The sequence below is a fragment of the Phoca vitulina genome, unplaced genomic scaffold (assembly GCF_004348235.1).
Source record: "Phoca vitulina isolate PV1807 unplaced genomic scaffold, GSC_HSeal_1.0 scaffold4, whole genome shotgun sequence".
In the NCBI taxonomy this organism is placed as follows: domain Eukaryota; kingdom Metazoa; phylum Chordata; class Mammalia; order Carnivora; family Phocidae; genus Phoca; species Phoca vitulina.
The window spans coordinates 40,820,407-40,846,962 of record NW_022589707.1 but is presented as its reverse complement, the minus strand read 5'-3'; the positions used below and the strand labels follow the sequence as shown (position 1 = coordinate 40,846,962).

Sequence of the window (26,556 nt, the reverse complement as noted above, 5' to 3'; positions counted from 1 at the left end):
TACTTTATACTATGAAGAAAATACTTAAGGATTGAAATTTAACTTGGTCTTTGTTACGTATTTTGTATTTAACAATAAACTCTATAATGTTTAAATTTAGGAAGAGTAAAAAATTTAAAAATTATACATAATGTTGTCTATCTGGTTTTCTTTTGTGATAGGAAACATTTTAGAAGTTGTTTAATGATTTATAGCATAACCTAACATTGAAACAGAGCATACATTTATAATGTAAAACATGCTATAGTGCAACATTTCTCAAAGTGTAGTTTGAGGTCTTTTGGGGGGTGGTCCCCATCCCCTTTCAGAGGTCTGCAAAATTGAAAACTATTTTCACAATACTACAATGTTATTTGCTTTATTCCCCACTGAGTTACATGTATATATGTATATTTATTACCCCCCCACCCCCACCCCGCCGTGTTACATTTACATGCTGGTGTGTGTAAACAGTGGTGTGTTTTGAATCAAGGCAGTTGCACCAGAGTGCATTGGTATAGTTACCATATTCATCTTAACTATTGCATTCACAGTTAAAAAAAAAAAAAAGCCAGTCTCACTTATAATGAAACAGTAAAATAATCTTATTGAAGCTTGACCTTGGGGTGCACATCTTTTTAATATTCTGTGTGATGAAATGGGGAGTACCCCCAAAGCACTTCTACCTAATCAGGTATGATGGTTATCTTAAGGTGAAGCACTTGTGCAGTTGTTTGGGTTGTGAGCTGAACTAGCTGCTCTTTTCATAGCATATCATTTCCCTATTAAAGAATGACTAATAGACAAAATTTGCTTATTCAAAGTAGGGTATTTGGCAGATATTTTCTTGAAAAGAAGTGAAGCAAGCCTGTTACTTTATGGAAAAACAATTGGTAGTATTTGTTGCCAATGATAAAATTCAAGCTTCTAAGCAAAAACTAGAATTTTGGGAATCTTGTATCTGCTACCATAAGCTTGATAATTCCCAATGCTTACATTTCTTTTTTTTGCTCATGCCCATAGATGTCTATCTTCCATCTTCCTGTCTTCTTACCTGACAGTCATCAGTATGAACTCTTTAGTCAGTGGATTAGAATTTGTTACTGTTCTTAATTTGATGTTCCTGCAGTCCTAGATTTGGTCAGTGGGAGCATTTTCAGGCTGGTTCCTGATATGCCCCAGTATCAAAAGGGTGATGTTGGTTTTTTGAGCACGTAGTACTTTTCTAGCATTGTAAGATATTCTAGCTCATCTTGTACCTTTCTTAACTCATCTTTGAAATTGTCAGTTTCTTTTTTTGTTTTTTTGTTTTTTAATAACTAGAAAGATGCCCTGGTCCAACCCTGGAATTAGTTCTTTTCCAAGGAGTTTCTGGTTCGGTATTAGTGGAAGATGGTATTTAGAAAACAAAATATGGGCCCTAGGTGTGTCCATGATTACTGGAGCTCATTGCTTCTGGATCTTTTCAGTGGGCAGAACTAAGAAACATTATTTTAGATATTATGAGTTCTAGTCGAACTCCACATGTTCTTACTTGCCTTCCTCTTTTCCTATTTGTATATGTGCCTTCCACACTGAGAATCCTGGTGTCCAACAATACCAACACGTATCTATTCATTTGCTAAATCTGATAATCCACATAAAACAGTTTCAGAATTGCTAGAGCCATATCACTATCAGAAAGATTCCTATTAGGAATAGAATTTGAGATTGTTTGAAGTTTTTTTTTTTTTTCCTGTCTGCTACAGTTGAGTATATTCAAATAGCCTTTTCTTTTCTCCCTCTTCCCCCCGTTTTCTCTCCCTCCTTTTCCTTTTCAGTGTGTGGTAACACAGAATGGCAAGTGGGTTAAAAAGATTCCTGCAAATAAACAATGGATTAAAGATAATTAAAACAGTAGGACAAATGAAGAGTGAGAAAATGATTTTTTAAATTTCTGCTATGAGGTTTGGCCAGGTGTATTGCAAAGTTAAAACAATGATGCTCTAATCAGATCTGACAAGAAGTTGCCAAGGAATACATATATAGGGGCGCCTGGGTGGCTCAGATGGTTAAGTGTCTGCCTTCAGCTCAGGTCATGATCCCAGGGTCCTGGGATCGAACCCTGCATCGGGCTCCCTGCTCGGTGGGGAGTCTGCTTCTCCCTGTCCTACTGCTCCCCCTGCTTGTGCTCTCTTACTCTGTCAAATAAGTAAATAAAATCTTTATAAAAAAAAAAAGAAATATATTCCAAATACTTCAGACAACTTTTTGAAAGAAACCCAGCTCTAAGTGTATATTGTGCTTAGAGATACTAGCTAATCCTAGAGAGAAGCAGTCAAGATACTTTCTATATTTTACATGTATAAAACATACATTTCGTATCTGAAAGATTTATATGTATAACATATATAAGATTGTATAGAATATATATAATTACTAATTCATATTCATATAGTGTTGTGTTTTATATACACATACATATTTATTTTGAAGTTTTATGCAGGATAGAGATAGTCCTGAGTGATTATAACCACTTGTAAGTTATTGTTATATAAATGGCTGAAATATTCAATAATATAGTGACTGTATTATGCTGCATTAACAAACTTCCCAAAAACTTAGTGGCTCAAAACATTTGTTATTTCACAGCTTCTGTGAGTAGGGAATTCAGGTATGGCTTAACTGGGTCCTCTGGCTTTAGACCTCTCATAACTCTGCAATTAGGGTGTCAGATGGGGCTCAGTTACCTCATGGATATAGATCTATTTCCAAGGTCACTCAAGTGATGTCAGGATTCAATTCCTTGCGCTAATAACTGCCAAGGAGCAGACACACTTCCTTCTCTGCCATCTTCCATGAGGTCACTCCCTTTCTCTACTCTTGACTCAGGTAAAAGGTTATTCAGAACACCAGGTAACCTTTAAAAATGTAAAATTAATCACTCCCTTGCTTAAAGCTCCATAATGGGCTTCCTGTGCACTTAAAATAAAACCCAAAATTTTTAACATAGCCTGTGATACTTTGTATGACTGGCCTCCATTTCTCTCTCTTCCCATCGGAAGCTACAATGTCTTGTTTCACTGTCCTCTATTGTAGTCTCTCTCAGTAGTTCCATCAGAATCACCTGTATTGCTTGTTAAAACAGATTCCTGGGCCCATTCCCAAAGTTTCTGTTTTAGTAGGTTTGTAGTGGAGCTTGAGATTTGCATTTCTAAGTTCCAGTGCTACTGCTCTGGGAACCACACTTTGAGAAATGTTCTAGTCACCCAGGCTTTATAGCTCACCAATTGCTTTATTTTCTCAGGGCCCTCATTCATTTCCTTTGCCAGAAATATTCTTGCCTACAATTCTTTGTTACTTTGTTGGACTCTTTTTTTTTTTTTTTTTTATGAGTTTAAACATAAGAGAATAGAATAATAGAATGAATTCTGTTGTACTCCTCACCAACACCAGTAATTGTTATACTTTATGGCTGTCTTATCTGTGCAACCATAATTACCTTCCCTCCTCTCCCCAGAGATATTTTTTCAAGTATATCCCAGAATTTGTATTATTTCCCTCTAAATATTTATTCATAACTACTCTTTTAAAAAATTTATTTACTAGAGAGCATGCATGCATGCTCAGAGCGGGGGAGGGGGAGAGAGAAAGGGAGAGAATCTCAAGCAGACTCCATGCAGACGGTGGAGTCTGACACAGGGCTTGATCCCAGAACTCTGAGATCACGACCTGAGATGAAACCAAGAGCCAGACACTCAAGTGACTGAGCTACCCAGGCGCTGCCCCCCACCCCACCAACTACTCTTGACTCATCCTTCAAGTCCCAGAATAAATAATAAATGACTCTTCTTCTTTTTTTTTTTTTTTAAGCTTTTATTTATTTATTTGACAGAGAGGGAGAGCGCAAGCAGGGGAAGCAGCAGAGGGAGAGGGAGAAGTAGGTTCTCCGCTGAGCAGGGAGCCCAATGCGGGACTCAATCCCAGGCTACTGGGATCATGACCTGAGCCGAAGGCAGATGCTTAATCCAATAAGCCACCCAGGCGCTATTCCCCGCCCCCCCCCCTCCCCCCCCACTACTCTTGACTCATCCTTCAACTCCCAGGATAAATGACTCTTCTTCAGTAAGGCCTTCTTTGACCTTCAGTCTGAAGTACATGCCTCTATTAAACTCAAACCTGGGACCTGTACTTTATTTCATAGCACTTAACATAATTTGTAATTAATATTCATTTCTGTGCTTACTTAACATCTGCCTCGTCTGCTTAATTGTAAGATCCATGAAGATAGGAATCTCTTCTATTTTATTCACCATTGTATTTGTAGCTCCTAGTACAGCACCTGATATTTGAAGTTAAATATTAGTTGAATTAATTAATTTAGGCACTCTAGGAGAGGCAAACCAGCTAACAAACTTTTGTGCCCTGGAACTGTAAGAGAGGACTCCTAATAAAATCTTTTTTTTTTTTTTTTTTTAAAGATTTTATTTATTTAGGGGAAAGAGCTAGCTAGAGAGAGCACAAGTGAGGGGGTTAGAGAGAGAAGCAGGCTCCCCGCTGAGCAGAGAGCCCGATGTGGGGCTCAATCCCAGGATCCTGGGATCATGAGCTGAGCCGAAAGCAGACACTTAACTGACTGAGCCACTGAGGCGCCCCTAACAAAATCTATTTCTTAAATCGTGGAGGCTTTTTAGGAGAGTTATGAATCAGCCATCAATATTATTTTGCTAAGGTAAGTTAACCACATTCATGTCATACGTGTTTTTGAAGGTAGAGGAGGTCTTAACAGGAGTTCTTGACCATGATTGTTCTAAGGGCCTTTTGATAGTCTGGTGAAATCTGTGTAACATGTATTAAATATATTAATATAAAATATATAAATTATATATTTATGACATAAATATATATATTATATATTAATATATATTAAAAGATTTAATGTAGAGGAAGTGTGAGTGGGGGGAGGGGCAGAGAGAGAATCCCACGCAGACTCCTTGCCAAGCACGGCGCCAGATGCAGGGCTTGATCTTGGGACTCCAAGGTCATGACCTGAGCCAAAATCAGGAATTGGTTTCTCAACCGACTGAGCCACCCAGGTGCCCCAGAAATACTTTTAAATGAATAAAGCAAAAAGAGAATCACAGTGGAAACAAGTTATAAGAAATAGTTATCAAAATATTAAAAAGTTTATGATATATGTGACAGGTAGTATATGTGCTTATTTAAAAATGTTAAGATTTAGCATGTCTAATAATTACCATAATTTCAAGGTAGTGAAATATAAAGGCTGTTTTGAGATGGCTGCAATAACTGTAATATGAAGTAAATATATCTATGATTCTGTAGGTGACAAAGTTAAAGGTATTGCAACTATTGCTGTGGTTTTTTTTTTTTTTTTCTTTTTGCCTACATTCATAATTGAAAAAAATGCTAAATTTCAGTTCAAAGTTAGTGAAAAGATACAAATTTATTTTCCTCATCCAAGTTCATTTATCTCCTTAAGTCTAAACATGGAACCTTTGGGGGGTGTTGTGAATGCAAATTTGAGAATCAGATTTCCTAAGTCAAGAGCTCAGTTTTCCGATTTACCGAACAACCTACCTATGGCTGTCTTGTTCATGTCCCTGTGTTCTGTTTACCCTGCCTCCAGTTTCCCTCATGAGGAATCAAAGCTGCTTGTTACTGGTCCTTTTCTTACCCTGCATCCTATTTGCAGGGGATTTATTGCATCTCTGATGGTAGAGGAGAGGAGTATTAACTTACAGGGAACTCTTTATTATGTTGGAATCTCTATGAAGTTGCTTGACTTACTGTAAATCTTATAATGAAACCCTTGACTCCATTTAAGTAGTTTATTGTTTGCTTACAGAAGAATTTCACCATGTTCTTCTAAGGTAGTTGGCTTAAATTTTTGTAGCAGTTTATCCTATCTACATCTTTTGCTGCGTTCCTGTCCTTTTCCTCTTGACTTGTCTTTGAAATATTTTTTGAATTTACTTTCACTTTTTCTCTACTCCCATTGCACTTTCACAATTTTGAATTACATGGCAGCACTTTTTGAGTCATGGCAGGAGATGAGGGAACCTCCATTGAGGACCTGCTGTGTTCTAAACACTCCTCTAATTTCTTAGTAGTCCTAGTCCTAGGGCTGGGGAAGGGAAGTTCTTCAGGGTTATTAGTGCTGGAGCTGATGAGCAAATCCAGGTCAGTCTGACTCTAGCTTACCATGTCATGCCATCCCCCTGCTTGTTGCTAATTCAAGTATGCCCAATTTCAAGTGTGCCCAGTATAGCTTTCCTAGAATAACTTTACTAAAGGGCCATGTTATGACTGTTCAAGAACTGTTAGGCCCATTGTAGTAAACTGTATGATACACATTTGGCACATCTGGCCTTAAACTTGTCTTTTCTCTTGCTCTTAACATGCACCCTGTGCTCTAGCCATATCATTCGTTTACCCAATCCTGCAATATGTTACTATTTCACATATCTTCTGTACTCTTTTCACATGCTTTTAGGAGGAACTTCTAATTGCTGTATCTCTTCTCAAACCTAAATTGACTTGAATTTTTCATGTTTACCAGTTTTGCTTTCAGTGATAATGACTTAACTCTGTTTCAAGGTTACTTCATTTAATGGTCATTTATATAGGTAAAAATTTGCTGACATAGGATCTCATCTCTATTCTCACGGGATGACATTAGCAAAACAGCTGAGTTTTACTTTACAGATGAAATTTTCCGTTCTTACATCTGTGGTTAAAATTTCTGGTTGATTTTTTTTCTCTTTAACAGCTCTATCGAGGTACAGTTTACATGTAATAAAACCCACCTATTTTAAGTGCGATTTGATAAATATATATAGTTCTGTAAATACCATTATATTCAAACTGTAGAGTGTTTCCATTACTGCACAAAGTTCCTTCATGCTTGATTTTAGTCAACTCCATCAACTATCTCCAGTCCCAGACAATCACTGATCTACCTTCCGCCACTATATAGTTTTACTTTTTCTAGCATTTCGTATAAATGCAGTCACGCAGAATTTACCCATTCACTGGTTGGACATTAATCATTTTACCAGCTGATGTGTACATATGGATTATTTCTAGTGTTTTGCTATGAATAATGCAATGAACATTCTTCTGTCTTTTTGTAGACATAGGTTTTCATTTCTCTCGAGTAGATGCCTAGGAATGGTATCGCTTTCTTATATGATGGGTATGTTTTTAAGAAACAGCCAAATTGTTTTTCAAAGTGGCTGTACCATTTTGCATTCCCACTAGCAGTGTATGAGCATTCCAGTTGCCCTGTAGCCTCATTAGTACTTGGTGGTATTGGGTTTTAATTTCAGTCATGCTGGTGAATGTGCAGTGTTATTGTGGTTTAATTGTCCCTGATGACTAGTGGTGCTGGGCATCTTTTCATATGCTTATAGGCCATTCACATATGTATATATTCTTTAAGTATATATACTTAAAACTGTCCAACATGAGGCTTAAACTCATGACCCTGAGATTGCGAGTTGCATGCTCTACTGACTGAGCCAGCCAGGTGCCCCCATTCGTATATATTCTTTTGTGAAGTGTTGAGATCTTTACCTGTTTTTTAATTGGGTTATCTTTATTGGTTGTATTTGGTTTTAAGAGTTCTTTATATATTCTAAATACAATTCCTTTTTCATATGTCTTGGAAATATTTTCTCCCAATACGTAGCTTGCCTTTTCATTTTTATTTTTAAATTTTATTTTATTTAAATTCAGTTAATTTACATAGTGTATTATTAGTTTCAGAGGTAGAGTTCAGTGATGGATCCATCATTTGCATATAACACCCAGGGCTCATTACATCACGTGCCCTCCTTAATGCCCATTATCCAGTTACCCCATCCCCCCACCCACCTCCCCTCCAGCAACCCTCAGTTTGTTTCCTATACTTAATAATCTCTTACGGTTTGTCTCCCTTTCTGATTTTGTCTTATTTTTCCCTCCCTTTTCCTATGATCCTTTGTTTCTTAAATTCCACATATGAGTGAAATCATATAATTTGTCTTTATCTGATTGACTTCACTTAGCATAATACTCTCTAGTTTCGTCCACGTCATTGCAAAGGGTAAGATCTCATTTTTTTTTTTTTTTGATGGCCGAGTAATATTTTATTGTGTGTGTGTATACACACACACACACACACACACTACATCTTCTATATCCGTTCATTTATGGATGGACATCTGTGTTCTTTTCCATCGTTTGGTAGACCTTGCTGCTAGAAACATTGGGGTGCATGTGACTCTTTGGATCACTAGGTAAATACCTAGTAGTGCAGTTGCTGGGTCATAGGGTAGCTCTGTTTTTAACTTTTTGAGGAATCTCCATACTGTTTTCCAGTGTCTTTTCATTTTTAAAAATATCTTTGAACAAAAGCTTCTAATTTTGAAAATAGTCTAACAGCAATATTTTTCCTAATGGTTCATGCTGTTTGTATCCTGTCTTAACAAATTTTTGCCTAATCCGAGGCCACAAAGATTTTCACCTATTTTTCTCTTTCACTAGATTTATAGCTTTAGCTCTTACGTTTAGATTTATGATCCATTTGAAATTAATTTTGGGGGGAGTCGTCTGGGTGGCTCAGTCAGTAAGCATCCGACTTTTGATCTCAGCTCAGGTCTTGATCTCAGGGTTGTGAGTTCAAGCCCTGTGTTAGGCTCCATGCTGGGTGTGGAGCCTACTTAAAAAAAATAAAGTAAAATAAATTGTTTGTATGGTGTGATATATAGTCAAAGTTTATTTGTAGATACCCAGTTTTTATTTTTTATTTTTTTAAAGATTTTATTTATTTTTGACAGAGACAGCGAGAGAGGGAGCACAAGCGGGGAGTGGGAGAGGGAGAAGCAGGCTTCCCGCAGGGAGCCCGATGTGGGGCTTGATCCCGGGACCCTGGGATCATGACCTGAGCCGAAGGCAGACACTTAACGACTGAGCCACCCAGGTGCCCCGATACCCAGTTTTTTAAGCTTATGCTTAAAAGACTGTCCTTTTCCTTCATTGAATTATTTCTGCATCTGTGTTGAAAATTAATTGACTATGAGTATGGGTATATTTTTAGACTCTGTCTTTTGTTTTACTGATTTATATCAGGGGTCTGCAAACTAACACCTATAAGCCAAATATGGCTCATGGCCTATTTTGTAAACAAAGTTTTATTAGCATATGACCATGCCCATTCATTTAGGCATTACCTATGGCTGCAACAACAGAGGCAGATTTGAGTAGTTTTGACAGACTGTGTCCTACAAAACTGAAAATATCTACTATCAGGCCCTTTATGGAAAAATTTTGCCAGCCCCTAATCTGTGTTTATCCGTATATCAACATTCTAGTCTCTTGATTTTATAGCTTTATTGTAAGTCTTGAAATCAGGTGTAAGTCTTCCAACTTTGTTCTTTTTAGAAATGGGCTATTTCAGGACCTTTGCATTTCAGGGTTCGTTCTTGTCAGTTTATCAAAAGCCTGCTGGGATTTTGATTGGGATTGTATTGAATGTATAGATCAATTTGGGGAGGAATTTATAAAAATGCCAAGTTTTCCAGTACGTGAATGTGGCATATTTTTTCTTGAGGTTCTCTTTAATTTCTCTCAGCATGTTTGTTGTTTTTAGTGTACAGGCCTTGAACATCTTTTATTACATTTATTCCTAAGTATTTTAATATCTATCGATTCTACTATATATGGTATCTTTAAAAACTTCATTTTTATTGTGTGTTGCTTACATATCGAAATACAATTGATTTTATATATTGATCTTGTATATTGCAGTGTTGCTAAATCTCCTCATTCTCCTAGTTCTGTAGATTGCTTAGAATTTTCTACATATATGATCATATCCTCTGAATAAAGATGATTTTACTTCTTTTCACTCTGCCTTAATCTTAATCTTGCCTTAATGCACTGTTATCTCCAGTACGATGTTGAATAGAAGTGATGAGAGCAGACATCCTTGCCTTATTATTGATCTTAGGTGGAATCATTTAGTTTTTCACCATTAATATTCACCGTAGGGTTTTGAAGTGTCTTTTTTCATATTAAGGATATTCCTTTTTATTTCTAGTTAGTTGAGATTTAAAAAATATATATGAATGCCTGTTGAATTTTGTAAAATGTTTCTTCATCTATTTAAATGATCATATGTTTTTTTTCCCCATTAGTCTGTGAACATAGTGAATTATATTTATTTTTGTGTGTTAAGCTAAATTTGCTTTCTTGTGATAAAAACCCACTTGGTTGGGGCGCCTGAGTGGCTCAGCCATTTAAGCGTCTGCCTTCGGCTTAGGTCATTATCCCCGGGTCCTGGAATCGAGCTCCGTGTCGGGCTCCCTGCTCAGCGGGGAGCCTGCTTCTCCCTCTCCCTCTGCCTGCTGCTCCCCCTGCTTGTGCTCGCTTTTTCTGTCAAAAAAAAATGGATAAAATCTTAAAAACAAAACAAGACAAATCCCCAATATCTTTTTAAATATCGTTGGATTTGATTTCTTAAGGATTTTTGTATCAGTATTCATGAGGGATGAGGTTTGCAGTTTTCCTGTGATGTCCTTGTTTGACTTTGGTATTAGGATAGTATTGGCCTTATAAATAAAGTAAGTTCAGAAGTGTGGGGTTTTGTTTTGTTTTTTGTTTTTAAGATTTTATTTGCAGAGAGAGAGAGAGAGCATGCATGCACAAGCAGGGGGAGCGGCAGGCAGAGGGAGAAGCAGGCTCCCTGCTGAGCAAGGAACCCGATATGGGACTTGATCCCAGGCGCCTGGGATCATGACCTGAGCCGAAGGCAGATGCTTAACTGACTGAGCCACCCAGGTGTCCCTAGAAGTGTTTTTTCTCTAGTTTTGAAAGAGTTTATATGGGATTAGTATTTTTAAATTTTAAATTTGGTAGAGTTTACTAGAGAAGCAGTCTGGGTTGCTTTTTGTCCTGTGACTTTTTAAAAAATTTTATTTATTTATTATTTGACAGAGAGAGCAAGCACAAGCAGGGAGAAGAGCAGGCAGGGGAGAAGCAGGCTCCCCGCTGAGAAAGGAGCCAGATGCAGGGCTTGATCCCAGACCCCCGGGATCATGACCTGAGCTGAAGGCAGCCGCCCAACTGACTGAGCCACCCAGGCGCCCCTCCTTTGACTTTTATTAATAACTAAGTTGTAAGAGATCCACAGTTTCCTCTTAGCTCAATAAAAAAGGCAGCCTCTTGGCACAAATAAATTTGAAAATACATGGGGCTTTATTCTGCCTTCTGATGTTGTATGTGGAGGGGACATTTATGAGAAGTTGAGAGCCAGACTTTTCAGTTGTATTCTTTAAACATAATAGGGAAGTAATTTTATTACATTTTAGCTAAATGTTTAATGCTGCCCTTATTATAAAATATTTGAATGCTTTCTGCCTTTGTTTTTGTTAATTTTAGGAACTTAAAAGGAATCTAGAAGATCAAGCAGAAAGGAAAATGGAAGGTCAGAATTCCCAGAGTCCTCAAAAGATCTCACAGTGTCTCAACACATGCTCAGAGCAAAATGGTCATGTTTCCACAGTGCCACATATACAGCCAGTTCTGCAGTATGGTAATCCTTATGCAACACAGGAAGCCAGAGGTTATTAAAATAATTTTGGTTTGGGATTAACTGAATATGGAGTTTTTTTTGGTTTGTATATTAATGGGATTAGAAAACTGGTACAGTTAACTCTAATAGAAACATTATCTTGTAACCAGTAGTTTTAATGTTTAACAGTAATTGGGTTCATCTAAGAGTGCTGCAGCACAAAAGAGTAGTCTATTTGCTTATTACATATATTCTTATTTTTAAAAATCACTTGGGTTAGAAAGACATTTTTGTGATGCATAAAAATGGTTCTTTATATCCTGTTCATCATAGCTATACACAGAGATTCTAATTATAGTACCAGGTTTCACTTCCCAAATTTTTATTTCAGATGGAGCAGATGGTGCTTTTTATCCAGATGAAATCCAAAGGCCACCTCTGAGAGTACCTTCTTGGGGACTGGAAGATAATGTTGTCTGCAGCCAGCCTGCTCGAAACCTTAGTCGGCCTGATGGTTTAGAAGATCCTGAGGATAGTAAAGTAAATTGAATTTCTATTTTTTGAGCCTGTTCCTTTTATTTTTTGTTTCATGTAGAGAGTTATGTTTGTGGAAAAGAGAGTGTGTTTGTGTATACATGGTGATTGTTTAATTTTTGGAAAAACCTGCTTGTATTTAAATTTGGAAAAATCAACCATTAATATGTTTCAGACTTACACTTTAGGATTTATACTAAAGTAAAAGATTAAGTTCAGAGAATGACCTCAGTATTGTAGTTGTCAGTTTAATCTTTAAGACAGTTTTTTTGAGATATAATTGATATATACCTTTAATTCAGGTGTACAGCATAATGATTCAGTATTTGTATGTATCATGAAAGGATTACTACAAGTCTGGTTAACATTTGTTATCACATACAATTAACAAATTTTTTTTTCCTTTGTGATGAGAACTTTTAAGATTTACTCAGCAACTTTCGAATATATGATAAATTATTAGCTATAGTCACAAATAGTTTAATTTTAATTATCACTAAGTAATTTACTATATTCTTTTGATTGCAGATGTACTAGGTTGGAAGAAGCAGTGTTAATGACAGTTAGACATCGTTAGTATTTAATAATCTTTCAGCAACCCAATACTGATAATTTGAGTTTGTGTATCAGTCATTTTTATTTTTATTTCATTTAAGAGATTTCTTCACCATTTAATAAGTTCTTTTCCTCATAGCAGCTTTTTTGGATTTCCTATGCATTAAGATGAATTTAAAAGAAATGCTTTATCGTGCTCTTTGCAAGTACAGCAGTATCATGACCTGTTTCTCATTTAATCTAGTTTGCTGCATTTAATTGCTATTAACCTTTGCAGAAACTGATCAGTGTTCAGACAGGCATGATTTTAGCCCTAGTGCTCAACACCCATAATGGAGAAAAATGTATTTCTCCCTCCTGCCTTTTGGCCTCCTATGTCCATTACTGGGAATAATTAGGAAAACTGTCAGAACTTTTGTAGCCTATTTAAGGTCTAGACTATAATCTTACTGCTTTTTCACACCTTTACTTCACATTTTGCATATTTAATCTGATCATTCTTGGCACAGATGTTACATGTGACAAGCCTTTCTCTTCCGTAGTCATCTGCTTCAGTTTAATTAGCAGAATGTTCTTTCTGATCTGTGTGCTTTGCCCTCCTGCAAACCCATGAGAAGCAGTGTTAGAGTATTGTGCTCATTTGCTGACATGCTTAGATTTGGTAATGAGAGGGAAGGACTCTTAATAGGTGCACCTTGGATAATTGTATTTTGCAATTAGAAGATTTTTTTTTACTTTAGACAGAAACTAATTTTTATGTACATTTAGACTTTTTAAAAAATCTTGTCATTACAGTAACAAAAATCACTTGGAAGTGAAGTATTTTAATGAGTAATTTTTAGAATATATAAAGCAGATTTAGTTGACCTGTTCCTTTTCTCAGGTTCCCTGTCCTGGGAGTAATTAACAGCCACAGGACCTCAGAGTCAGGGTTGAGGCTGCCTGTTCTCTAGTCTACTCCAGTCATATACTTGCCAGCTCTCCTTTCTGCACCAGAAATTGGTCCGCTATAAGATTAGATGCCTTTTGTGACTCCCTTTTCCCTAATAATTGCAATAGCAATAACTGTAGCATCATCATTATGATGATCGTGATGGCACCAAACATTTCTCAATTTGCCAGCTAGTGCATGGCTGTTTAAATATGTTAACTCATTTGTTCTTCATAGCAGTCCTGTGAGGTAGGAACTATTACGATGTTTTCTTTTATAATGGAGGAAACAGATTAACTGGCTTGCTTCATCACACAGCTGGTAAGGGTACAGTCAGATGAGGATTTGAACCTCATCAGTTTGGCTATAGGAGCTATGGTCCTAACCACCTGTCAGTCTATCAGATAGACTAAGCCAGAGGTTCCCAAACTTTCAGTTCATGGCACCTTTGGCGTCTAAGTAAATTTTTTATGATGCCCTATAGGCCAAAAGAAATACTTAACAATTTCCTAACAAGTGTAGTAACCATTTGAAAAAAAAAAAAAGTATATACTGAATTGAAAGATTCTTATTTTTCATTCTTAAATAAGCACCGTTACTGATGGGATGTATGTGGTTGTTGACCACTGTACACCTTCTCAAACCTTGGAATTGGATGGGACAGACCACATTCATTTCCTGATTCACATTGATTTTCACAAAGCACATGCTTTACATTTCAGCAGCTGCCAAATACCCAGCGTCTTCTCAAAGATAAGGTGTCACTGAAAAGAATGTTGAAACTGAGCTATCTCGAACTAGTTGTTCTTGTGATATCTGACAAATGTGGAGTGTTTCTGCATCTTTCATTAACTTAGAAGATTAAAACTATCCTGTAGTACCCTGTGAATTTGATATGGTGCCCTAGCAATGGGAGCATGGGTCTAAACCCTTGCTACTCAGAAATACAGTATGTGGACCAACAGTTTTTTTCTTTTTTCTTTTTTCTTTTTTCTTTTTTTTTTTTTGAGAGGGAGAGAGGAGAGGCAGAGGCAGAGGGAGAGGAAGAGAATCTTAAGCAGGCTCCATGTCCAGTGCAGAGCCTGACACAGGGCTTTATCTCACGACCCTGTGATCATGACCTGAGCTGAAATCAGGAGTTGGGACACTCAACTGATTGAGCCATCCAGGCACCCCCCAAGTTTCTTAATTTTGATAAAGTCGAATTTATCCTATTTTTCCTTGTACTTTTGTTGTCAGATCTCAGAAACCATTGCCTAATTCATAGGAAGATTTGTCCCTGGGTTTTCTGTTGGCTTTGCTCTTATTTAGGTTTTTGGTCCATTTTGAGTTAATTTCTGAATGTGGAGAAAAATAACATTTAAAAAGTAATGGAGATCTTGCTTTTCTTTAAGTTTATTTTAATTCCAGTATAGTTAACATGCAATGTAATGTTAGTTTCAGGTATACAGTATAGTAATTCAGCTGTGCTGTACATTACTCAGTGCTCATCATGATAAGTGTACTCTTATTTTTTTTTTTTTTTTAAAGATTTTATTTATTTATTTGACAGAGAGATAGAGAACACAAGTAGGCAGAGAAGCAGGCAGAGGGAGAGGGAGAAGCAGGCTCCCCGCAGAGCAGGGAGCCCGATGCGGGACTCGATCCCAGGACCCTGGGATCATGACCTGAGCCGAAGGCAGCCGCTTAACCGACTGAGCCACCCAGGCGCCCGATAAGTGTACTCTTAAATCCCCATCACCTTTTTCACCCATCCTCCCTCCCCTATAGTAATCATCAGTTCTCTGTAGTTAAGAGTGTTTCCTGGTTGGGCGCCTGGGTGGCTCAGTTGGTTAAGTGACTGTCTTCGGCTCAGGTCATGATCCCGGGGTCCTGGGATCGAGTCCCGCATGGGGCGCCCTGCTCAGCGGGGAGCCTGCTTCTCCTTCTGACCCTCTCCCCTCTCATGCTCTTTCTCTCTCTCTCTTGGAACCTCCATACTGTTTTCTACAATGGCTGCATCAGTTTGTATGCCCACCAACAGTGCATGCTGATTCATTTTTCTCCATATCCTCGCCAACACTTGTTGTTTCTTGTGTTTTTGATTTTAGCTATTCTAACAGGTGTGAGGTATGATAGCTCATTGTGGTTTCTGATTTGCATTTCCCTGATGATGAGTGATGTTGAGCATCTTTTCATCTGTCGGCCATCTGTATGTCTTCTTTAGAAAAATGTTCGTTTCTTCTGCCCATTTTTAAATTGGATTATTTGTTTTTTGAGCATTGAGTTGTAGCAGTTTTTTATATATTTTGGATACTAATCCTTTATCATATATGTCATTTGCAAATCTCTTTTCCCATACAGTAGGTTGCCTTTTAGTTTTGTTATTTCCTTTGTTGTGCAGAAGATTCTTATTTTGATGTAGTCCCAATAGCTTGATTTTGCTTTTGTTTTCCTTGTCTCAGGAGACCTGTCTAGAAAAATGTTGCAGTGATCAATGTCAGTGAAATTACTGTGTTCTCTTCTAGGACTTTTCTGGTTTCAGGTCTCACATTTAGGCCTTTAATCCATTTCAAGTTTACTTTTGTGTATGTTGTAAGAAAGTGGTTGAGTTTCATTCTTTTGTATGTAGCTGTCCCATTTTCCCCAACACATTTTGTTGAGGAGACCGTCTTTTTCCCACTGCATGTTCTTCCCTGCTTTGTCAAAGATTAATTGACCATATAATTGTGGGTTTATTTTTGGGTTTTCTGTTCTGTTCCATTGATCTGTGTGTCTGTTTCTATGCCAGTACTACACTGTTTTAATTACTATAGCTTTGTAATATAACTTGAAGTCTAGAGTTCAAACCTCCAGTTTTTTCTTTTTCAAGATTGCTTTAGCTTTTTGGGGTCTTTTGTCGTTTCATACAACTTTTAGGATTGTTGTTCTAGTTCTCTGAAAAATACTGTTGGTAAATTTTGATAAGGATTACATTACATCTGCGGATTGCTTTGGGAAGTATGGACATTTTAACAATATTTATTCTTCCAATCCATAAGAATGGAATGTCTTTCCAGAATGTTTTTAATTTCTTTCATGAGTATTTTCTAGTTTTCAGAGTATAGATCTTTCATCTGGTTAGTTTATTCCTAGGTATCTATTGTTTTTGGTGCAAGTGTAAATGCTATTGTTTAGAAATGCAACAGATTTCTGTACATTGATTTTGTATCTCATGACTTTATTCATTTATCAGTTCTAGTAGTTTTGGAGCAGAGTTTTTGGGATTTTTCTCTATATAGTATCATGTCATCTGCAAATAGCGAAAGTTTTACTTCTTCCTTACCAATTTGGATGCCTTTTATTTCTTTTTGTTGTCTAATTGCTGTGGCTAGGATTCTAGTAGTATTTGAGTAAAAGTTGTGAGAGTGGACATCCCTGTCTTGTTCATGACCTTAGGAGAAGAGCTCTCAGTTTTTCCCCGTTGAGTATGATCACTGTGGGTTTTTCATATGTGGTCTTTATTATGTTGAGGTATGTTCCCTCTAAACCTACTTTGTTGAAGGTTTTCACCATGAATGGATGTACCTTGTCAAATGCATTTTCTGCATCTGTTGATAATCATATGGATTTTCTTTTTTCTGTTATAGATTTGATGTATCATGTTGATAGGTTTGCAAATATTGAACCACCCTTCCATACTGGAAAAATATTCCAGTTGATCGCAGTGAATGATTTCTTAATGTAATGTTGGACTCCGTTTGCTAGTGTTTTGATGAGGAATTTTGCATCTGTGTTCATCAGAGATGTTGGCTTGCAGTTCTCTTTTTTTGTGGTGTCTTTATTTGGTTTTGTTATCACGGTAATGCCGGCCTCATAGAATGAAATTGGAAGTTTTCCTTCCTCTTCTATTTTTTGGAATAGTTTGAGAAGAATAGGTATTAAGTCCTCTTTAAACGTTTGATAGAATTTACTTGTGAAGCCATTTGGTCCTGGACTTTTGTTTGTTGGTAGTTTTTTGATTGTTGATTAAGTACCATTGCTGGTGATCGGTCTGTTCAATTATTCTATTTTTTCCGGTTTTAGTTTTGGTAGGTCATAGGTTTTTAGGAATTTATCCATTTCTTCCAGGTTGTCCAATTTGTTGCAAGAGAATATTATGAAAAATTATATGCCAGTTGTTTGTACTTCTATGGTGTTGGTTGTTATTTCTCCTCTTTCATTTGTGATTTTGTTTGAGTCCTTCTTGGGGTTTTTGGATTTTTTTGGCATATGTGCTGCTTTTTTTTTTTCCCCCCACCTTCTCCCCTTTAATGAATCTGGCCAGAGGTTTATCGATTTTGTTCTTCAGAGAACCAGCTCCCGGTTTTCATTGATCTATTCTGTTTTTTGTTTTTTTAGTTTCTATATCATTTATTTCTGCTCTAATCTTTATGATTTCCTTCCTTCTGGTTTTGGGTTTTTGTTATTTTCTAGCTCATTTAGATGTAAGGTGAGGTGATTTATTTGAGATTTTTCTTGCCCTCTTTTTTTTTTAAGATTTTATTTATTTATTTGACAGATCACAAGTAGGCAGTCAGGCAGGCAGAGGGAGAGGGGGAAGCAGGCTCCCTGCCGAGCACAGAGCCTGATGCAGGGCTCGATCCCAGGATGCTGGGATCATGACCTGAGCCAAAGGCAGACGCTTAACCAACTGAGCCACCCAAGCGCCCTTTTTCTTGCTTCTTGAGGCAGGCCTGTATTGCTGTAAATTTCCTTGTTAGAACTGGTTTTTCTGCAGCCCAAAGATTTTGGTCTGTTGTGTTGTCATTTCCATTTGTTTCCATGTAATTTTTTATTCTTTGATTTCTTCGTTGGCCCATTCATTGTTTATTATTTATGTCTTTCCAGATTTCTTCTTGTGTTTAATTTTTAGTTTCATAATGTTGTAGTCAGAAAAGATTCCTGGTATGATTTTGATCTTTTTCAATTTATTGAGACTTGTTTTGTAGCCTAATATGTGGTCTACTCTGGAGAATGTTTCATGTATACTTGAAAAGAATATGTATTCTCCTATTTTAGGATGGAATGCTCTGAATATATCTGTTAAATCCGTCTGGTCCAGTGTGTTGTTCAAACCCACGTTTCCTTATTGATTTCTTTTTGGATGATCTGCCCACTGATGTAAGTGGGGTGTTAAAGTCCCCTACTATTGTTGCATTACTATCAGTTAGTTCCTTTATGTTTGTTATTAACTGTTTTATGTATTTGAGTGCTCCTTTGTTGGATGCATAAATATTTACAATCGTTATATCTTCTTGTTGATTGTCCCCTTTATTTAGTGTCCTTTGTCTCTTGTTACAGTCTTTTTTTTTTTTTTTTTTTAAAGATTTTATTTATTTGAGAGAGCACAAGTGCAGGGGAGGGGCAGAGGAAGAGGGAGAAGCAGACTCCCTGCTGAGCAGGGAGCCTGACGCAGGCCTCTATCCAGGACCCTGAAATCATGACCTGAGCCGAAGGCAGATGCTTAACCGTATAGTCTTTGGTTGTTGTTTTTTTTTTTTTTAGGTTTTATTTATTTGACAGAGCGAGAGACAGCGAGAGAAGGAACACAAGCAGGGGGAGTGGGAGAGGGAGAAGCAGGCTTCCTGCAGAGCAGGGAGCCCGATGTAGGGCTCGATCCCAGAACCCTGGGATCATGACCTGAGCCGAAGGCAGATGCTTAACAACTGAGCCACCCAGGTGCCCCTAGTCTTTGTTTTAAAGTCTATTTTGTCTAATATAAATATTGCTACCCCACCTTTCGTTTTTACATCCATTTGCATGATAAATGTTTCTCCATCCCTTCACTTTCAATCTGCAGGTGTCTTTAGGTCAAAAGTGAGTCTCTTGTAGACAGCATATAGATGGGTCTTGTTTTTTAATCCACTCTGTCACCCCATGTCTTTTGATTGGAATGTTTAGTCCACTTACATTCAAATTAATGATAGATATGTATCTGTTGCCATTTTGTTACTTGTTTTGTGGTGGTTCTTGTAGTTTTTTTTCTCTGATCCTTTCTTCCCTTGCTCTCTTTAATGGTTTGCTGGCTTTAGTGATATACTTGGATTCCTTTTTCTTTATTTGCATATCTATTACTGATTTTTGCTTTGTGGTTACCATTAGGTTTGTATGTAACATCTTCTGCATATTGCAGTCTATATGAAATTGATGGTTAAATTTGAACCCATTCTTTACTCCTTTCCCCCACCCACATTCTTGGTATATGGTGTCATGTTTTGTATTCTTTTATTTTGTGAATGCCTTGACTGATTTTTACAGATAAGCTTGTTCTTTTTTTTTTTTTTTAAGATTTTGTTTATTTGACAGCGAGAGAGGGAACACAAGCAGGGGGAGTGGGAGAGGGAGAAGCAGGCTTCCCACTGAGCAGGGAGCCCGATGTGGGGCTTGATCCCAGGACCCTGGGATCATGACCTGAGCCGAAGGCAGATGCTTAACAACTGAGCCACCCAGGCGCCCCGATAAGCTTGTTCTTACTGCTTTTGTGTTTTCTACTTTTCATATTGCACTTACGGTCTTTCTTTTCCACTCAGAATCCCCTTTAATATTTCTTGTATGGCTGGTTTAGTGTCATGAACTCCTTTAGTTTTTGTTTGTCTGGAAACAGTCTCCTATTCTGAAAGCCTTGCTGGATAGAATTCTTGGCTGCAGATATTTCTCTTTCAGCACTTGGAATATATCATGCCACTCCCATCTGGCCTTAAAAGTTTCTGCTGAAAAATCCACTAACAGCCTTCTGGGGTTTCCCTTGTATGTAACTGTCTCCTTTTGCTGCTTTAAAAATTTTTTCTTGGGGCGCCTAGGTGGCTCAGTTGTTAAGCGTCTGCCTTTGGCTCAGGTAATGATCCCAGGGTTCTGGGATTGAGCCCCGCATCGGGCTCCCTGCTCCACGGGAAGCCTGCTTCTCTCTCTCCCACTCCCCCTGCTTGTGTTCCCTTTCTCGCTGTCTCTCTGTCAAATAAATAAATAAAATCTTAAAAAAAAATTTTTTTTTTTCTTTAAAATGGCATAAAGTAGTGATAATTATTATGTGTCTTGGTCTGGACCCCTTTGGTTGATTTTGTTGGGAGCTCTGCCTTCTGGATCTGGATATCTGTTCCTTCCCCAGGTTAGGGAAGTTTTCAGCTATTATTTCTTCAGATAAATTTTTTGCCCCTTTTCTCGTTTCTTTTTCTGGGATCCTTATAATGTGAGTGTTATTAATGCTTGATGGAGTCATGTGTCCCTAAGTCTGTTCTCATTTTCTGTAATTTTCTTTTCCACTTGCTCAGCTTGATTATTTTCCATTACTCAGTCTTCTGAGTACCTCTGCTTCCCTCACCCTATTTATTCTATCACATGTTTTTTTTTTTTTTTTTTTTAAGATTTTATTTGACAGAGCACAAGCAGAGGGAGCAGCAGGCAGAGGGAGAGGGAGAAGCAGGCTCCCCGCCGAGCAGGGAGCCTGATGTGGGCCTCGATCCCAGGACCCTGGGATCATGACCTGAGCTGAAGGCAGACTCTTAACCGACTGAGCCACCCAGGCGTCCCTATCACATGTATTTTTAATTTCATGATTGTGTTGTTCATCTCTGATGGATTCTTTTTTCTTTTTTTTTTTTAATCTCTGTGTTAAGAGTCTTACTGATGTTTTTCTACTCTTTTCTGAGGTCCAGTGAGTATCTTGATGATCATTACTTTAGATTCTCTATCAGGCATATTACTTCGTCCTGCTTCACTTAGGTCCCCTCTTGTGATTTTTGTCCTCTTCTTTCATTTGGGACATATTCCTCTATCTCCTAACTCTGTTTCTTTGTGTTAGAAAAGTCAGTTCTGTCTCTTGTTCTGAAAGTAGTGGGCTCTTTAACAAGTTGGTGCTGGTCCTCATCCACAGCGGGTGAGCAGCCACCGCTAGGCCAGGGCTGGCCGTGGCTGCTCCCCAAAGTGCAGGCAGGCAGGGGTGCAAATTGTGTGTGCTGGTCCTCTTCCACAGAGGAGGTGTAGCTGGTCTGGAGACTGGGCCGGCTGGGGCTGAAGTGCAAAGCGTGTCTGGGTGGGGGTGGTGCAGTTTTAACAGTATGTCTGTGTCCTCCACTGGAGCCTGGGTGAGACAGTGTTGGCAAGGTTTGCACAGGTTGTCTTAGGGAGGGGACCCACAGCCCTGGAACTCAGGCAGGCCTGGCTGGAGGGGGTGGGGCATGGTGTAAGCAAGTCAGTGAGTGCTGATGCCCTGCTGGTTTCCACAGGTGGCCATGTGATTATGCTGGGGGTGGGGGGTTGGTGGGAGTGAGAAATGGCACCTGCTAGATCCTTTGTTCCTAGAGAAGTTCCTTAGTGAACTCTGAGATTAGTAACTAACTCTCCCTCCTATATGCCCCAAGCACTTTTCAGGCTGCTGCTTCAAGTTGATCTCTGTGGGATGTTTGCTGTGCTGTCTCATTAAGGACAGGGGCTCAGTTTCCTGTTGCCCTCTGGGCTTTCTCAGATTGAGCCTGCTGATTTTTAAAGTCCCAGAGGATTTAAGTCCCCGCTGGTTTTAAGAACTCATGAAATTTGGCCCACCTAATATTCAAAGCCAAATGCTATGGGGATTCATCTTCTCCTTGTAGGCTCCTGGTGTTGATAGTTGTTCTTATACGTCTCTGCCCCTGTGGCTCCCTCTGGTAGCCAGACCTGCAGGGTTTAGCTCCCCACCTCATCTCTGCTCTTCCTACCTTCTTCTGTGTGGCCTTTCTCAACATTTTGTTTTGGAGTTTGTTCTGCGAGTCTTCAGGTTGTTTTTTGGGTTATTTGCCCTGACATGTTATTAGCCTGGGGCAAAGTGAACATAGGGTCCTCCTATCATCTTCCTTGGAAGTCTGCTTTCTCTTTTTTGAATATATAGTTAGAGTTTAATGACACTCCTTCAGTGACATGCTCTATTGCTAGAAATGGATGTTTGGCAGAACTTAAATAGTAACATCTCATAAAAAGAAGAATGTTGACTAATATAATAATGCAAAGTTTTCAGGGATAAAAAGTATTCTATAGTTTTCTGTAAAACTTCAGCAGTCATTGTTGTTCTCTTTTCTCTTACGCATTAACTTTGGCCTTAGTAAATGTTTTGTAAGCTATTGAACTAAAGTAATTTTATCAACTTGGTAAGGTTTACTAAGTGGTGGACCTTTCTTCCTTGACATTATTAACTCCTGAATGATATCTAAATATTCCCATTAATAATTCTTAAGCAAAGGCAGAATTAAAGCACAGTCTGATATATGCTGATTGTATAGTCCTGTTGTCTAGATCCTAATGATTGAAGTGGTGTAACTTAGTCATTAGCTCCTGAGTGTATATTGCTAGTTTGATCATGATTCCATTTTTTAATAGTTACAGAATACGTGTAACAAAAAATTTACCATCTTAACCATTTTTGTAGTGCTGAGTACATTTACATTGTTGTGCAACCAATCTCCAGAATTCTTCTCAACTCTTTCCAGCCTGTGGCAACCATCATTCTACTTTGTCTCTATGGATTTGAGTACTGTTGGTTCCTCATATAAGTAGAATCCTATAGCATTTATTTTTTTATGACTGGCTTTTTTCACTTAGTATAATGTCCTCAAGATTTATCCATTTTTGTAACGTCAGAATTTCTTTTTTTAAGGCTAAATAATATTCCATTGTATATAGCACATTTTGTTCATTCACCCATTAATAAGACATTTGAGTTGTTTCCATTTTTTGGCTGTTGTGACTAATGCTGCTATGACCATAGGTGTACAAGTATATCTGAGTTCCTGCTTTAAATTCTTTTGCACGTATATCCGGAAATGAATTGCTGTATCATATGGTAATTATATTTTTACAATCACGAGTGTATTTTGAATTTAGTATGATTAACTCTATTTAGTATGATTTTAGTGACCTTAATTTAGTATGAAAACCTTATTTTGAGGATTTTATTTGAGAGAGAGCAAGACAGTGTGCACGGGGAAGGGGAGGGTGGGGGGAGGGCAGAGGCAGAGGAGGAGAGAGAGAATCTGGAGCAGACTTTGTGCTGAGCTCGGAGTCCGACATGGGGCTTAATCCCACGACCCTGAGATCACGACCTGAGCCGAAATCAAGTTGTGTTGTTTAACCAACTGAGCCACCCAGGTGCCCCTGAAAACCTTATTTTGAATTTAGTATGATTAACCTTATAAATTTCTTTTATTGTCCAAGAGATTAACCCATCTTAATGCTATTCCAGATGTTTAAGTTGGTTATATACTTTGAGAAGAAAACAGTAATTCTTTTTTAAAAAATATTTTCTTGGTTTTTTTTTTTTTTAAAGATTTTTTTTATTTATTTGAGAGAGAGAGAGGGTGAGAGAGCGCAAGAGGGGGTAGGGTTAGAGGGAGAAGCAGACTCCCCGCCGAGCAGGGAGCCCGATATGGGACTCGATCCCGGGACTCCGGGATCATGACCTGAGCCGAAGGCAGTCGCTTAACCAACTGAGCCACCCAGGCGCCCTCTTGGTTACTTTTTAAGTTTATTTTTTAGTAATCTCTACACCCCATTGTGGGGCTTGAGCTCATAATACCTGAGATCAAGAGTTGCATGCTCTTGTCGGTTGAACCAGCCAGGTGCCCCAAGAATTTTTATAGAATAGATTTTGAGTTGGGCATCTCATAAGAAGTTTTTGAGTTTCATATAGAGCTTCAGTAGATTACTATAGATTGTTTCCTTTGTTTTGTAGTAGAAATAGTATTGTGCTGATGGGTCTCAAAGTAGATGAACAATGTAAGGTGGTTTAGATCTTTGTGGAGGTTAAAATGCTGTTAAAAATGTTTTCTTAAGATATTTGGGATTGTTCATAAATATATTTCAGTTTGGTATTATTTTGGCAGCTTAGCTAACAGACTAGGTACTTTAAAACCTATTCAAAAATATTTTTGCATTGACTGTTTCCAGTACAAAAATGTAATTATTTTAGCAGTTTGGGGCAGAACTCTTTCTCAGGTAGAATACATGATTCTCTGCCTTCTTAAAGAATACCTTATACAGCCTTGATTGTTCTAGTTTATTAATTCAAAAATCAACATTAAACAGTGGCTTCATGTTTTGTTAGTGAAGCTGTGTGATCCAGTGCTGAAATATTACTGGATGTTTTGAGTTCTTGTCCACTTTTCTTTTTTACTAGTAGCCATTTTTTGTTGCTGACAGTGGGCCTGCCTGTGTAACCTCACTTCCAATCTAATTTGTTATATTTAATCCAGTATGATTTTGGAAATTAATTAATCAAGCTTGATGAGTAAAATAGAATAAATGTATTCATGAATGAAAATTTGGTCATTTCGCGTGTCAGGATCACCAGACTTTATACGAATTGGCTACTCAGAGAACTTAACGACACACTTTCTGGTTTTGAACTGAGTAGGTGATTTCTTACTTCATGAGCACTTACGTCTCATTATAACATCTAGAATTCTGTTGAGTCTCTCTCCCCTTTTATTAGGTAATAGGTGGTAGAAGGTACGAATTAATGGGGTTATCATTACCAAATTATATATGGCTTAGAAAGTGTAAAGGTAAAAAAAAAAAAATTGCTTCCCCTGCGCGCCCCCCCCATGGTTAACTGTCAGATAGGTTGGTTTAAGTCTAGCACTTGAGCAGCAAACTCTATTGTTAGCTGATTCATGAAAGCAGTAAATTGGTGTAGGCTATATTTTTGGTCCTTGGAAAGTGGCGTTTTATTACAAGTATCCATCATCAAGAATTTTGATAGTTAAGCATCAAGACCTTCCCTTTCTTTTCCATTATTCTCTTTGATAGCATTTCAAAATTTTATTTTAAATTTTATTTTATTTTATTTTATTTTTTTTAAGATTTTATTTATTTATTTGAGAGAGAGAGAGCACATGAGAGGGGGGAGGGTCAGAGGGAGAAGCAGACTCCCTGCCGAGCAGGGAGCCCGATGCGGGACTCGATCCCGGGACTCCAGGATCATGACCTGAGCCGAAGGCAGTCGCTTAACCAACTGAGCCACCCAGGCGCCCAGCATTTCAAAATTTTAAAGTTCGCCTCTTTTTTCAAAGATAAATGGGGAAATTGTATTCATTGTCATTATTTTATATGTAGTTCTTTAAGCAAATCATTGTTTCAAGTATTACTGCTGGAAGGCCCGAATCTGGCAGCTAGAACCACTGTGGCACACAGTCAAAAATTTATTGTCATACATACTAGGTTTAGCTGATTCAGCTATATCATCTTACGTCTTTGTACCTCCAGATTTAAAACCTGTCTGAATTTTAGTTACTTGTAGACTTAATTCTTAAAGTATATAAAGTCGTCTATGGGTGCCTGGGTGGCTCAGTTGGTTGGGCTACTGCCTTCGGCTCAGGTCATGATCCTGGAGTCCCAGGATCGAGTCCTGCATCGGGCTCCCTGCTCAGCGGGGAGTCTGCTTCTCCCTCTGACTCTCCCCCCTCTCATGTGCTCTCTCTCTCTCATTCTCTCTCTCAAATAAATAAATAAAATCTTTAAAAAAAAAAATAAAGTCTTCTATTCCCCAATTTCTCAATCCTTCATTAGGCTGGTTTTATTTATCTTGTTTTTGTGCAGCAAGCAGTTCCCTTGACTTGTGACCACCATGGGTTTGAAAGGCATGTACAGACTCGTGATCAGAATGTTTTAAATTTTGACTGCTTTTTATTGTTAGTAATACAGTTTAGCAGTTAAAGAAAAAATCACCTCAAATAGGCCACGATGGAAACCACAAGGTATCCCGTCCATGTACCTTCTACCACAATTTTTTTTTCTTTTTCCTTTTTTAAAGATTTTATTTATTTGACAGAGAGACAGCTAGAGAGGGAATAAAAGCAGGGCGAGTGGGAGAGGGAGAGGGAAACAGGGAGGGAGCCCAGACACGGGTCTTGATCCCATGACCCTGAGATCATGACCTGAGCCGGAGGCAGATGCTTTACAACTGAGCTACCCAGGCGCCCCTCTACCACACTTTTCTGACCAAGAGCTACTTTGAGTTTGGTGTTACCAGGGTCAG

The 26,556-nt window shown here is 38.1% G+C and overlaps 1 protein-coding gene across 2 annotated transcripts in view; it reads left to right on the top strand.

The window, feature by feature from the left end:
- Window positions 1-26,556, top strand: part of TAX1BP1 (Tax1 binding protein 1) — a 92,693-nt gene that overhangs the window by 63,064 nt on the left and 3,073 nt on the right. The window contains exons 15-16 of one of the 2 annotated variants that reach the window (XM_032401885.1): window positions 11,404-11,449; window positions 11,928-12,076. In XM_032401885.1, coding sequence (XP_032257776.1) covers window positions 11,404-11,449; window positions 11,928-12,076 — 195 coding nt within the window. Of the gene's footprint in view, window positions 1-11,403; window positions 11,588-11,927; window positions 12,077-26,556 lie in introns of both variants that reach the window. The other variant, XM_032401884.1, reaches the window with a different exon arrangement.